The sequence below is a fragment of the Rhinatrema bivittatum genome, chromosome 2, assembly GCF_901001135.1.
Source record: "Rhinatrema bivittatum chromosome 2, aRhiBiv1.1, whole genome shotgun sequence".
NCBI lineage: Eukaryota > Metazoa > Chordata > Amphibia > Gymnophiona > Rhinatrematidae > Rhinatrema > Rhinatrema bivittatum.
This window is the reverse complement of record NC_042616.1, coordinates 264,185,653-264,201,619: the sequence shown is the minus strand read 5'-3', so window position 1 is coordinate 264,201,619 and position 15,967 is coordinate 264,185,653. Positions and strand designations below refer to the sequence as shown.

General features: G+C 44.9%; 1 protein-coding gene across 1 annotated transcript in view; it reads right to left on the bottom strand.

Moving 5' to 3' along the window:
• The window catches only part of SLC6A20 (solute carrier family 6 member 20), a 148,464-nt gene that overhangs the window by 69,313 nt on the left and 63,184 nt on the right, over positions 1-15,967 (bottom strand). Inside the window, exon 2 of the mRNA XM_029589461.1 lies at positions 2,131-2,271. Within this exon, the coding sequence (XP_029445321.1) occupies positions 2,131-2,271 (141 nt within the window). The remainder of the gene's footprint in view (positions 1-2,130; positions 2,272-15,967) is intronic.

Genomic DNA, 15,967 nt, shown 5'->3' with positions numbered 1-15,967 from the left:
TTATCAAGAGCAGAAGTAAATAATATACATGACTAACAGCCCACTGTGCGCTGTGGCCGCTGGATTTAAAAGATGGATTTATTTACGCCTGTAAATGTGGGCCCCACCCTGGAATGCCCCTGACACGCCCTAACTCTGCCCCTTCTTCCCGCATATTAGGTTGCTCTTGCATGCATATATACACACATAATTGGGCCACATTAAAATATGAATTGCTCGCGCTCATCCCAGATACTTGCATATATGGGCCTTTTAATGCGAACAACTCTTAAAATTCAACCCTAAGTAAGGCTGGGAGGCCCTAACTCAAAGCAGAGATAACTTAAACAGCTCCTCACTCTCCAAAATCCAGACCAAACTGACCACGCTCTCCTCTGTCCTAGCTCCCTCTTGTCACGTGTACCAGGAGCTAACCATCTCGGCAGTCCTCTGGGGAAGGTGCTGTTGGGAATGATTTGTCCCTCTACGTCTGGCACATTGTACTCTCAGAAATTAATGCCTGCCAAGGACAGGCGTTAAGTTCGAAGTGACCCTGAAAAGTGTACAGAAAAGCAGAATGTTCTGCTTTTCTGTACACCCTCGACTTAATATCCCAGCGATATTGAGTCGGAGGAACCAAAAATGAAATAAAGAAAGAAAAAGAAAAAGAAATCTGCCCACCGGTCAGCGGGTTTGAAAACAGATGCTATATATTGCCGGCGTCCATTTTCCAAACCTGTGGCTGTCAGCGGGTTCGAAAACCGACGCTGGTAAAATTAAGCGTCAGTTGTCGGACCCGACAGCCATCCCTAATGCTAATAAGGTGGCACTAGGGACGCGCTATTGTACCTAGCACCTCCTTATTAGCGCCCGGCCTCATTTAAATACAGAATCGAGCGCCCAGGAGAGGTACCTGGGTGTGCATCATGAGAGCGGGCTCTTAACATGGAGCGCCGGCTCTCCCACACCTTTTACTCAATCAGCCTGTTAGTTAATTGGTATCCTTCTTTAGCAGAGACACAGTAGGGCTCTTTACACCATCATCACTTTCTCTTCCTTTCCCTCTACCCCCACTCCCATGGCATCAGCATCTTCTCTTCTCTTTCCTTCCCTCACCCCACAACCCCCAGCATCATCATCATCTTCTCTTCTCTCATTCCCTTCCCTGGCATCATCACCTTCTCCTCCCTTTCCCCACCCCCTGGCAGCATCACTATCCTTTTCCTCTCCCCCCCACATCCCCTGATATTGTCACATTTTCTTCCCTCTCCCCCCACCTCCCTGACATCACCACTTCCCTCTCCTCACCACATCTCGTGGCACATCAGTTCTTCCCTTCTCCCCCCGTGTCCTGGGAACTGACATTTCAAAAGCTGTAAGAAAGGATTCTGAAGCAGGACTTTATTTTCCAACTCTTTCCTAAGACTTTTTTTCTGCTAGAGTAAAAAGCAAGAGGAGGATGGTACAAACGGGTTCACATGGTTTTCTATGGGAGTTAAAAAATAACTTTTTCTTCCCTTAGTCAAAAAAGTAAGTGCACAGGCAAAAGTGAGGCCTCAGAAAGGTAAATAAAAGCCATATATCTGGATGGGGGATCTCTGCCTTCTACATGTCCCAAATATCTTTATTCAGGCCCTTCTGAATAAAGTTTTTGATTTTTTCAAAACATCATGAAATGTAGCATATTATAGTTTATCCTTTTACAACACAGGATGTTCAGAAAACCCAATATTTGGCTGCTATTAGCCTAGTGGATGCCTAAATATGCATCGAGCCTTAAAGCCTTTGTGAAGCAGCAGGTTGAAGGAATAGGCATTTATTAAGTGATTCATTAAGTGCTTTCTGTTTTTCTAACATTACAGTGGTCAAGACTGAACAAGATGTTCAAGTGGTCCAAGATGATACAAGCATTTTCTTCACAAGTCCACCTTTTTTTTTTTTTTTTGGGGGGGGGGGGGGGGTTATTGTAATACATATAGTAAAGTGCATGGCATATTATTATTCCTTCCGGTTGACACGTGCACAGTTCTCACTAACTACGTCAATCTCTGAATGAGCTACAGTTGAATTAAATAATACAACTTCCCAATTTTAGGGCTAATGGACTTTAGGGTTAATAGCTATGCATAAGAATGACAAAAAATAACATACCAACCCCGATGAGATAAGGGCTTATGGTTTTCCATGCTCCTATGCTTCCTTGGCGCATTTGTTGTCCCACTGCTAGCTCCAAGTATAGTAGAGGCATCCCCTCCACAATTAGCATGATAAGGTACGGAATTAGAAAGCCACCTGCAAAATAAGAGGGAATTAAACTTAATTGTCTGCAAAGCTATCAGCATCTCTTGTGTTTTCTTATAATTTCACAACTACAAAATCATTTTTGATTACTATAATTCCTTAAAATATGCTTTTTATGTATTCAAAAAGTACAGGTAGAAGTTATACATTTAGCCTCCTTATAAGTACACTTCATGCGTAAAAACAACTTAGGCGCAAAGGTTTCCCTTTATATGTACAAAGTGAATTTTGCTAATTTTTTTGGCTTCATATGTAGTAAATGTATGTTCATTGTGAAATTTTATGCAAATTAAAAATTAAAGAGCTGCTGCAATGCAAAATTATGCAAAGCAGCTCATTAACCTTGTTCGCAGCACTATAATTCACACAAAGGAAGTTTTCATAACATAAATGATGTTTTACGTAGATAGCCATTTCATGTGGATGATGTCATACAATGGTACCAAATGAATCTCTGCTAGTAGAGCTTTTGCTCTACTGAGCATGTGCAGGAATTCCCACTTGGGCATAGCCTCATGAGCCCCCTCAGTTAATCTGAGAGCTAATTCAAGCTAGACAGTATTATGAACCTGCCCGCGGCTGCCCGCGAGCAGGCTCCTCACCTTCTGCCTGCTTCCCGACGCGGCCGGATGCTGCCGAAGTCTGGCCTTCTTTGCAGCTGGAGCTGCAGACTTGCCTTCCCCCTGCATCCCAGAGGCTGCCCATCGGGTCTCCTCTTCACCGCGGCTGTGCCGCGGACTTTCAGCGCCATCTTCACGGCGTGGAACTGCCGCTGCTGTCTGATCGTCTTCGGGGGAGCTGGAAGTTGCAGCCCCGAGCTGGATTGGCGGCTGAAGCCGCCCCCGGGGCCTCCTGCAGTGGCTGGAGCCGCTGCCGTCATCGGGGCTTGCTTCCCAGGCCAGCCCTGAGTCTGCGATGTCGACGTTGGTGCAGGACCACTGTTCATGGTCCTGCACAGCTTCCTGCTTCCCTCTAGGCGCGCGGCCGCGCCTCTCTTCTACATTTAAAGGGCCCACGGCCGGATATGCCCTGGGCCCCACCTAGTGACTATTTCCTGTTGCAGCCCTATAAAAAGGCTGGTCTTGCCATTGTTCGTTGCCTTGCATCAGAGTTACTTCGTCTCTGGAAGCTCCTGCTGACCAGCGCTCCGACAGGTCTTCTGTCTTATTCGTGGAGCTCGTCTCGTCATGCCATGTCTTCATTGCCTGAGGTCCCCGTCCAGGTGTCCTGGTGTCTCATCTCCTGATGTCTCGCTTCCTGGTGTTCTAGCCTTCCTTGGTGTTCGTTCTTGCTCCGGAGCCTTCTGTTCTGCCGGCTGTGGATCTCCGGGTGACGCAGCTTCATCATGGGAGATACCGGCAGTGGACTGGTGTCCTGTGCTCCTGAGCCATCTTGTCCTGCCAGCCTTTGTGGTGCTTCGGATGATATCTGGCTCCGTCGTCGAAGTTCTGCCTCGGCTGGATTCTTCTCCTGCGCTTGTCCCGCTCTCCGCGTGGTCCGTGACCAGCCTCCTTGGGCTGTGTAGGGCCGCAGTGGGACAGGGTGGTCTGTGACCAGCCCATTGGGTCTGCCCGTGAAGGTGGGCTGAGTAGGGCGCCCTGAGCGACAGTACCAATGTCTACCTGCCCAGCTTCTCATCTCATCTGGACTTTGTCAAGTTCCTCGTCTCGTTTCTGATGCCGTTGCATCAGCCTTGGTGTCATGTCTTCATCAGCCCTGGTGTCATGTCTTCAACAGCCCTGGTGTCATGTCTTCGCTTCAACCCTCATCTGTGATGCCGTCGCATCAACCTTGGTGTCATGTCTTCATGTCAAGGCCTCCGTCTGCCCTCATCCTCAGGCCGGCCTGCTGCTCCATGCCGATCCAAGCAGCAGGTCTGAAAGGGCTCGGAACAGTTGGAGGACCATTCACCTACCAACATCATCTTGTTGTTGGCGCTGGGAGCTTGCAGACCTGGCAGAGGGTAAGACCGTGTCTCTGCCATCCTGGGACACGTCGCCAACCCTTGGTTCGATCCTGGATCCGTCTGGGGTCGGGCTGAGGCCCATGGGCACACTAAAACACCCGCTTCTCAACAGAATGCAAGGCCTTTTGAGGCCCCTACTCAACAGATAGTTGACTCTCTAGATAGACGAGCAGGTCTTTAGTATGACTAATTCATCCTATCTACGGAAAACACCATTTACAGAAAGCAAATTTGCTTTTTATGTTGATAAGCAGGGCTAAATCAACCATTACAGGTGGGGAGTCCCCAGCTGAGGTTTGCAGCAGAGCATTTAATGAAATAAGCAACTCAGACCCTACCATGGGGAGTAGACTACTGGGTGAACAGGCTATGCAAAACTGTTTGTTTGAATTTACTGTCACTTTTTGAGAGATTGTCCAGACAGTCTAAGGTATGAAGGGCTTTCTCACCTTCGTGTGAGTGTGTAGCCTTGGAAAGACAATAGATAAAACAATGACTTGATTAATGTGGAAAGCTGACACAATCTTTGGTAGAAGCTTCAGGTGGGTGCGGAGTACCACTCTATTGTGTAAGAATTGCATATAAGTAGGATAATGAACTCTTCTGATTGAGATTACTGCTACAAGGAATATTACTTTCTGTGTAAGAAACTTGATAGAAACCATTTCAAAGGTTCAAATAGTGGATTCATCAGTTGTACTAGAACCACATTCAGATCCCATGGAACAGGAGGTTTTATAACTGATGGTTTAATAGCTGTGCATACGAATGACAAAAATAATATGCCACAAGCCTTTCATGAATTTGGATACTAATGGATGAATGCGGATAGGCTTATCTTTGGAGTAAACACGGTAAGCAACTATAACACTGAGATGTCTTTTTAGTGATGCAATGGCAACACCTGAATCAGAAAGAGAGAGCAAATAATTCACTATCTGTTTGGGCTTGCATGCAAATAGATCCAAGATGTTTTATTGAGACCATATAGAGAACCTTTTCCATTTAAAACCAGAAGCTCTTCTAGATGATGGTTTTCTGGCAGATACTCTTATATCTTTGACTTTTTTGGGTAAAGACAATTCTTTTATCATTGAGAATTCAACATCCAAGCCATCAAGTTTAGGGAGGGAAGGTTTGGATGAAACAGGTGTCCATCCTCTTGAATTAGTAAGGATGGATTTGACCTGAGAGGTACCGGAGGATGGCTGGAAAGCTGAACTATATATGCAAACCAGGCTTGTCTTTGCAGAGAAGGGTGACCAAAATGATAAGGGCTGCCAGTACACAAAATGGCGCCGGTGGCCCTTTGCCCTTACCATGTGACAGGGGCTATCGGTGCCATTGGCCGACCCCTGTCACATGGTAGGAGCAATGGATGGCCCGTGCCATTTTTTAAGATGGCGCCGGCTGCCCATTGCTCCTACCATGTGACAGAGGCTGGCCAATGGCACCGATAGCACCTGTCACATGGTAAGGGCAAAGGGCCACCGGCGCCATTTTGTGTACTGGCAGCTGATGGCCCAAGAGCGTGAGATTGCTCCTGGGACCCCCGCTGGACCACCAGGGACTTTAGGCAAGTTTTGGGGGGGTCAGGAGAGTGGGGGATTCTAATTAATTAAATCTGAAGGGTTGGGGTGGGGGTTTTGTTTTTGGATTGGGACAGCTGGAAAAAAATCAGCCCGAACTGCAGGAAATGAAATTTCCCGCTGTGGGCTGATAACGAAGGCCGAACTGAAAGGTTCGGCCGAATCACATCTCTAATAAGTAATAGTAGCTTGAGATTTATTTACTGTTTGGGTACTTGCTAGATACTTGTGACTTGGATTGACCACTGCTGCAAACAGGATACTGGGCTTGATGGATGCTTGGAATATCTTATGTTTTTATGTTCTTATGTGCTATGCTGGAGTTATGAAGTTCAGATGAGCCTGGTCTGTGAGTGCTTTTTGTACCATTCTGGCTATCAGTGGAATTGGTGGAAAAGCATACATGAGATATGCATTCTAGTCTAACAGAAAAGTGTCCTGAGTTGATCTAAGTTTGCTGGGAAGAATGATGCACTAACCTTTAAAAAGGAGATAGAGCAGCTTTTAAACTAAATCAAAGAGGAATCTCGACAGTCACTCAGCAGAGCGTGGTTCAGAGGGAGGTATCTTTGAAACATACTAATGAAGTATTAGAGTTAGGGTATCCCAACAGAGAGATTCCAATAATAAGAAAAATAGTCCAAGAGCTGTTAGGATCTTGCCCGCGACAGCCGCGGGCAGTCCCCTACCTTTCTTCCAGCCAGATCGCGGCAGACGCCGTCCCTCGCAGCAGGCCACTGCTATTGCTTGCTGCCAATGCCAGAGGCTGTGCTCCTCTGCTGGTGCTCCCCCATGGTCCTAGTGCCGCCGCCAGGAGTCTCTCATCGCGGCTCCGAGCTGCTGCTGCAGCTTGCTTTCTTTCTTCGCGGCAGGGCTGCCGCCACTGCCACCGCTGTCCTCTGGGTCTCCCACGCGGCAAGAACACTGCCAATGCAACCTCTACTTCCTCTTCTTCCTATGGTGCTGGCGGACGCCTCTCCTCAATATTTAAAGGGCCAGTGGCAGGAAAAACCTGCGGCCCCAACGTATGTCGTCATCAACCTGTTCCTGCTTCAACCCTATAAAAGGGCCTTGCTGCTGTTCCTCAGTGCCTTCGGATCCAGTTTTCACAGTGTCTGTGGTCTTCTGTGGATCCTGGTCCTCCATGGTCTTCCTGTGCCTTGATGGATCTTTGTTCCATGTTCTTCATGTTCCTGAACTTCGTCTCCTTGATGTTCCTGGTTTCATCCCTCGTTGGAGCTTCCTCATTGCCTGTCTCGTATTCCTGATGTTCCAGATGTTCCGTGTTCCTGATGTTCCAGATGTTCCGTGTCCAGATGTCCTGATGTCCCATGTCCTGAGGTGCCATGTTCCTGATGTCCGATGTTCCTGTCTTGTCTCCATCCGTCTCATCTTCAGCTCTTTGTCCAGTTCCCGGTTCTCTCATCTGTTTACCTCTCCTGGCGTGCCACCGTCGTGGTCCATAACCAGCCCATGGGGGGCTGTGTAGGGCGCAAGGCCTTCTCGTCTGTAGCACAAGCCTCCAGAAGACTTCTGTTTTTAATGCCTTGCTTCTGAGAATCCTGAGTCTTGAATCCTAAGTCTTGAATCCTGTCCCAGTCTTTGGAGTCCCTTGTGCCTGCTTCTGTCCATGCCTAAGGCTCTGCCAGAACCTGCTTCTCTTCAGCATGGTCCGCGACCAGCCACAGGCGACTGTGTAGGGTGTGCTCTGGTGCAAGAATCTTCACCATGTTCCAGTTTCAAGTTCCACTTCTTTGTCTGGAGTCTGCTTCACGTTCAGCGTGGTCCATGACCAGCCATGGGCAGCTGAGTAGGGCGTGTTGCGATGCAGTTCTCACCCAGTACTTTCGCCTGACTCCTGAATCCTTGCCTGAAACTTCCGAGCAACCTGAATCCTTGTCCGAATCTTCTGAGTATCCAAGTCTTCGTCTGAATCCTCCGAGTATCCTGAGTGTTCATCTAAGTCTTTGTGTTTCTGCCCTCAGTCTCCGTCAGGCCTCATGCACTCTTCGTTCCCAAGCGGCGGATCCGGAAGGGCTATCGAGAGGCCGGAGGGCTACTCTTGAGACCAGCATTGCGTTGCTGGGTCTCATTGGTGCGTGTAGGTCCAGTAGAGGGCTGAGCCTGCCTTGTTCCTGTTCTCCTTATCTTCAGTCCAGCCTTGCTCTTGCTCCACCCATGCTCGTACTTGCTCACCTCTCGTGGTATGTCTTGGGGCTCCTCCCTGAGCCGTGCCGCGACCCAAGGGCTCACATCCTCCTTTGAGATGGACAGCGCCTCCGCGCTCCTAATAGGGCCTGGAGGGTGCGATCCATAACAAGAGCCTATAATTAAAGACTCATCTGAGTTAAAAGATTCCAATTTATCCCTGTCAACTAAAAAGAATGTTAATACAAACAAAAAACACACTTTCAAATGTTTGTATGCTAATACCAGAAGTCTAAAAAGTAAGATGGAAGAGTTAGAGTGTATAGCAGTGAATGATGACATAGACTTAAATTGCATCTCAGAGACATGGTGGAAAGAGGATAACCAATGGGACAGTGCTATACCGGGGTACAAATTATATTGCAATGATATACAGGAGCAACTTGGTGGCGGGGTGATGCTTTATGTCTAGGATGACAGAGTCCAACAGGATAAAGATCCTGCATGAAACTAAATGCACAATCAAATCTTTATGGGTAGAAATCCCTTGAATGCTGGGGAAGAGAATAACCACCTGGCCAAAATGATGAGAAGGACTGTGAAATGTTAAGAGAAATTAGGGAAGATAACCAAACTGGTAGTGCAGTAACAGTGGGAGATTTCAATTACCCCATCATTGACTGGGCAAGTAAAACATCAGGACATGCTAGAGAGAGAAAGTTCCTGGATGTAATAAATGACAGTTTTAAGGGGCAATTGGTTCAGGAATTGCCAAGAGAGGGAGAAATTTTAGGTCTAATAATTCTTAGTGAAATGCAGGATTTGCTGAGAGAGGTAATAGTGCGTGGTAGGGCCACTTGGCTATAGTGATCATAATATGATCAAATTTGAATTAAAGACTGGAAGGGGGACAGTAAGTAAATCGAAGGCTTTAGCACTAAACTTTCAAAAGGAAAAATTTGATAAAAAGAGAAAATAGTTTAAAAAAAACCTGAAAGGTGCAGCTTCAAAGGCTAAGGGGCAGATTTTAAAAGGGTTACGCGCATAACCCTTAACCCCCCCTCCGCGCGCGCCAAGCCTATTTTGCATAGGCTTGGTGGCGCGCGCATGGCGCGTATGTCCCGGGGCTTGCAAAAATGGGCAGGACGTGGGTGTGGGTGTAGGTGTGGCCGCAGTCCAGGGGTGTGTCCAGGGGCATGGCCGAGTGCCCCGACACAGCGGCCTGTGTCGGGGCCTGTCACGCCAGCAGATAGCCGGCGCGCGCAAGTTACGCTTGCCAGAGGCAGGCGAAACTCAACAAAATAAGGTAGGGGGGGATTTAGGTAGGGCTGGGGGGTGGGTTAGATAGGAGAAGGGAGGGAAAGGTGGGGGGGAACAAAAATAAAGTTCCCTCCAAGGCCGTTCCGATTTCAGAGCGGCCTTGGAGGGAACGGGAAAAGCCATCGGGCCTCCCCTAGGGCTCGGCGTGCACCCCCTTGAGTGCGCCGACCCCAGATTTTATAACATCCGCGTGGCAGTGCACACAAATGTACCCCCCCCCCCTCCGTGCGTAATTTAAAAAATCTGCCCCTAAGTGTGCAACAGGAATGGACATTTTTTTAAAAATACCATCTTAGAAACGCAGTACAGATGCATTCCTTGCATTAAGAAAGGTGGAAGGAAGGTGAAACAATTGCTAGCATGGCTAAAAATTGAGGTGAAAGAGGCTATTTTAGCTAAAAGATCTTCATTCAAAAATTGGAAGAAGGATCCAACAGAAGAAAATAGGATAAAGCATAAGCATTGGCAAGTTAAATGTAAGACATTGATAAGACAGGCTAAGAGAATTTGAAAAGAAGTTAGCCACAGAGGCAAAAACTCACAATAAAAACTTTAAAAAATATATCCGAAGCAGAAAACCTACGAGGGATTTGGTTGGTTTGTTAGATGATCGCAGGGTTAAAGGGGCACTTATGGAAGGTAAGACCATTATGGAAATATAAGAACATAAGAAATTGCTATGATGGGTCTTTGCTTCAGTATTTACTGAAGAGGATGTTGGAGTGATAACAGTTCCAGAGACAGTTTTCAAGGGTGAGAATTCAGATGAACTGAACCAATTACGGTGAACCTGGAAGATATGGTAAACCAGATTGACAAAATGAAGAGTAGTAAATCACCTGAACCAGATGGTATGCATCCCAGGATTCTGTAAGAACGAATAAAAAAAAAGAAATTTCAGACCTATTTCAATTAATTTGTAACCTGTCATTAAAATCATCTGTTGTTCCTGAAGACTGGAAGGTTGCCAATGTATCCCCGATAATTATAAAGGGCTCCGGGATGATACAGGAAACTATAGACCAGTAAGCCTGACTTTAGTGCCAGGAAAATTTGTGGAAACTGTTAGAAAGAATAAAATCATAAAACATTTAGATAGACAAGGTTTTATGGCACACAGCCAGCATGGATTTACCCAAAGGAAGTCTTGCCTCAAAAATCTCCTACATTATTATGAAGGGGTGAATAAACATGTGGCAAAAGTAAACTGGTAATTGTGATTTATTTGGATTTTCAGAAGGCATTCAACAAAGTCCCACATGAGAAGCTTCTAAGAAATCTGATAGGATAGGAGGCAATGGGATAGGAGGCGATATCCTTTTGTGGATTAAACTGGTTAAAAGACAGGAAACAGAGGGTAGGATTAAATGGTCTGTTTTCACAGTGGAAAAAGGTAAACAGTGGAGTGCGTCAGGAATCTGTACTTGGACCGGTGGGGTACGACAAGTGAGGTGATCAAATTTTCAGACGGCACAAAATTATGCAGGTTAGAATCTCACGTGGATTGTAATATATTGCAGGAGGATCTTGTGAGACTGGAGATTGGGCTTCCAAATGGCAGATGAAATTTAACATGGACAAGTGCAAGATGATACACATAAGGAAAAACAACCCTTGCTGTAGTTACACAATGTTAGGTTCTATCTTAGGAATTAACACCCAGGAAAGAGATTTAGGCGTCATAGTGGATAATACATTGAAATGTCGGCTCTGTGTGCTGTGGCAGTCAAAAAAGCAAACAGAATGTTAGAAATTATTAGGAAGGGAATGGCAAATAAAACGGTGGATGTCATAATGCCTCTGTTTCGCTCTATGGTGAGACCACACCTTGAATACTGTGTATAATTCTGGTCACCGCATCTCAAAAAATATATAGTTGCACTGGAGAAAGTACAGAGAAGGGAGACCAAAATGATAAGGGGCATGGAACGGCTCCCCTATGAGGAAAGGCTAAAGAGGTTAGGGCTGTTCAGTTTGGAGAAGAGGCGAATAAGGGGGGATATGATAGAGGTCTGCAAAGTCAGGAAAGGACTTGAACAGGTTAATGTAAATCAGTTATTTACTCTCTCAGATAATAGAAGGACTAGGGGGCACTCCATGAAGTTAGCAAGTAGCACATTTAAAACAAATTGAAGAAAACTCTTTTTCACTCATCGCACAATTAAGCTCTGGAATTCATTGCCAGATGATGTGGTTACAGCAGTTAGTGTAACTGGATTTAAAAAAGGTTTGGATAAGTTCCTAGAGGAAAAATCCATAAACTGCTATTAATTAATAAGCAATAGCAGGGGGCGCTGGTGAGCACCAAGGAAGATGGCCGCTTAAAACCTCAGCTCTTCAGAAATCCCTGCTGTTTTTGCTTCTACTGCTGCCCGTCTTGCCCTCTATCCTTTCCAGATCGCACACCGGCTTTCCATCAGGTCTACCTCTAAATCTGGTAAAATAGAGGCCGTGTTTGCCATTGCCTCGGGAACTAAACGGACCGAGCATGATCCATCCTCTCCTGAGAAGCCGCCTGCCAAGAAAACATCTTCAGCAAAGGATCCTATTCTCTTCGAGTTACAACAATTAAAGGACATGCTGCGCCACAATACTGACACCACCTGTGCCATAAAGTTAGAACTTTCTGAATTGGCCACCAGTGTTGCAGCCTTACCATCACGTCTGGATGCCATGGAACACAGAATTGATTGCTGCAAAGCAGCCACAACTGCTCTTCAAGCCACAACATTGAAACTCACCTCTCTGTAGAGTGATTTTGAAGAACTATTGAACCGAAACCGGCGCAACAACATTCGGATCTTGGGTATACCCGAAGGCAAGGAAGGCTGTGACATTTTGCCTTTTCTCTGACAGCTGATTCCAGACAGTTTGGGCTTACAATTTGATTTGCTGATGGAGATCGAGCAAGTGCATCAACTGCCACAGCCCCAAGCGTCATGCCCGCGGCTCATTATACTGAAGATCCTGCATTATCAGGAGGTTTTGAGATCCTTGCTGCCGCGAAAACTAAATCACCGATCACCTATGACAATATGCGCCTCACCTTCATGCTGGATTTGGCAAAGACCACTGCTGCCCGTCGGAAGATCTTCTTGGGCCTGCGAGCCCTGCCTGTGTGCGGTCGGGGTTCACTATGGGCCTCCTAGATCCAGCCAGGATGCACATCACACACGACAATTCCACCCAATCCTACGACGACCCGCAGGCATTAATTGCCTATTTGGGATGGTCTCTCCCTGTCGTCTTTGATGGCCACCTGATCGCCAGGTAATGGTATCGACGTTTTGTCATTAAGTGCCTGCCTTTTCCCTTTAGCGTTCTGATGCTTGATGCCTTGAAATCACGGTTGTTCTCCTTTCGGTGTGCTGGTTCAGACATGGCTTTGCTTCAACTTCTGTATTTTCATCATATTTTTTCCTTCTGCGTTTTGGACCACATTCCTTGGACAGCCATTTCTTTGACTTCTTTTTTTAAACAAAAATGCCATTCGCTGCCCCAGATGAGGAAGAGGGGTCAAATCAGAGGAACGAGACCTGGAGCCCAGACAGACACACGGGTAAACCCCCTGTCACACAAAGAGCCAGTATTTATCTGAGGACGCTTTTTCTTCTCCTTTACTTAATTTTTTTTTTTTTTTATTAAAACTGCTCCATCCCAGCTCAATCAACCAACTCCAGAGGGGGTGGGAGCTTCAATATGGGCTTGTACTTCTGGCTGAAACCAGTAGCCTGGACCCCGGGATCTGATCATCAATCCAATATCGAGCTGCTGCACCAACCATGCTTTCTATCTGCTGGAGGGAGAAAATACTGAATCTCTGGCACTAACACCACCTCTAATGTAGTGGCTGTGATGTCACAGTAGAAATCTGTACAGCCTGCCTCCATCTGCTGGAAGGGGGAGATAACCCACTTGTCATGCCTTGATTGGCGTAGCATGGAGGACATGAAAGTTTAGTTTTACCGTGGTAATAAATATTGTGCTAAAATCTACACTTTTTTTTTTAATAGTGCCCAGGCCCGGATTTAGGAATAGGCAACATAGGCAATTGCCTCTGGTGCCAAATTTTTATAGGCTATTATACAAAAGAACTGCTTCACCTTCGTGTAACTCCCAATCTCAATACTCCTATAACACTAGACTTATATTGGAGGAATATACCATTTACAACCAGACCTCATAACCAATATCCGGTGCTACAATGCACGGAATTAATACCACATATTTTGAATAAACTCATGTGTGGAATATTTTTAATCATTGGTCATTGGTTGTTGGATTCGATTATTTCTTTTTCTTTTAAATGTTCATTTTTTACTTTTTTTGTCTTTTTAAATATTACATTTGTAAATTTGCATTTGTGGACAGCACTTGTCTTGAAAGATGATTTTGTATATATTTAAAATACTTATCTTAAACAATGTTTGCAGCTGAATGTCTTTAGATTTAGGACCGGAATACCGGGGAAAAAACCAACTACGCCCGACGCGGCTCGCGTTTCTTAACTTGCTTCTTCAGGGGCTCATAATAAGTTGTCTGTAAACACAAACATTGCGTCAAACATTGTAATTCAAAAAACACTTATAAAATATACTCGCTTTTTTGTCCATACATCAGTTATAGCGACTCATGTTTCCCGACTTCCACAGTCTGCAAAACAACTATGCCTCCATTTTGAAAAGCTAAACCGGCGGCTTTTCAAACCTATTACCGGCTCGGATCTCAACCAATCGGGAGAGTACAACTTCATAACAGCAGAATGACGTTTAACGTTGTATATCCTCATACGTTAAAACAGGGTGGTCCAATCAATGGCTTCATTCATTCCTCTCGGAGAAACTGCCTGCAATGTGAAGATCCATTTTTGTTCAATAAAGTTTAGTTGAAACGAACTCTCTCCGCTATCATCTGACCGGACTATTTGGTCCAAAATTGTCCATTTAAGATCTTGAAACCTATGCCCTTTATCTATACAATGTTTGACCATTGGAGCGTCCAGGTTGGACGTGTTAAGTCTACTACGATGTTCTCGGAGACGGACCTTAATCGCTCTTTTTGTCCGTCCAACATAGATTAAAGGGCAATTGCACTGGATTACATATACGACATTTGAAGATAAACAATTGGTCTGAAAACATTTCTTAAATTTCCGTCCGGTGTCTGGATGACACCACTCTGGTCCTACTATAGCTAATTCACACATGTCGCAAGCCCCGCATATGTTGTGGGACCCTTCTCTAGACAAAACTGTGTGGGTGATGTTAGCCCGGACAATGTGTTCTTTAATATTTTTTCCACGGGAGTAGGAAATTAGAGGTAAGTCAGAAAAAATGGACGGATGTAATTGTAACACATGCCAATGTCGTTTTATGCTCTGGACAATAAATTTAGATTTGTCAGAATGTTGTAAAACGCAAACATCAGGGCAATCTTGCTTGCGTGTTTGATATTCCAAAAGTGAAGTTCTATCAGAGTATTTGGCACGGCGATAGGCATTGTGAACCGCATCGAGCGGATATCCGCGTTCAAAAAATCTGTATGCTAAAGTTCTTGCTTGTTTTTGAAAGTCCCGGTGGTCTGAACAGATACGTTTCAACCGAAAAAACTGACTCACTGGTAATCCTCGTTTAAACGCTGTTGGATGACAGCTGTTAAATCGCAGTAAATTGTTTCTTTCTGATGGTTTACGAAAGATCGTAGTCCCAATTTTTTTATTTTGAATGTATATTTGAATATCCAAAAAATTAATTTTTTCTGTATCATACTGGAACGTGAATTTTAAATGGCAATCAATTGTATTCAGCCAATTGAGGAAATACTTCAACGACTCTTCATCTGATGTCCAAAAAAATAATAAATCGTCGATATACCTAATCCAAAATGGAATGTGCTGAAAATAGCTTGATCTATATATACAACATCGTTCCAAACGATCCATAACCAAATTTGCTATCGATGGGGCCGCTGAGGACCCCATTGCGATTCCATGGATCTGTAAATAGTAATGTGTTTGGAAACGAAAAAAATTTTTTTTGAGGACCAATTCTGCTATTTTCAGTAAAAACGATACTTCCAGAGCTACTGACTGAGACACGTTAGTATATAATGATACCACATCCAGTGATGATAAAAAAAGGTTATCAGATTGATATTCAAATTCACTCAGTTTTTTCAATGTTTGAGTTGTATCTTTCACATAGGACTGCATTTTTTGTACATGTGGATATAAAAACCAATATATACAGGCATTGCAGGACCAATTGGCAGATACCAACTATTATCGATTGTTAGAAGAGAATCCTACTGAAGAACTACAGATGATTATAGATCATTACTTAGAGGAAAAAGTGAGCCCATTCCTCACACGGAAAGAAAGACTCTTTCTGAGGGTTCAGCACCCAAGAACGCCAATATTATATGGCATTCCAAAAATTCATAAATCGTTGACTAATCCTCCATTGAGGCCGATTGTGTCCAGCAATGGATCTCTATTGGAACCATTAGCAATTTTTCTTAACAAGTTTTTATATCCACATGTACAAAAAATGCAGTCCTATGTGAAAGATACAACTCAAACATTGAAAAAACTGAGTGAATTTGAATATCAATCTGATAACCTTTTTTTATCATCACTGGATGTGGTATCATTATATACTAACGT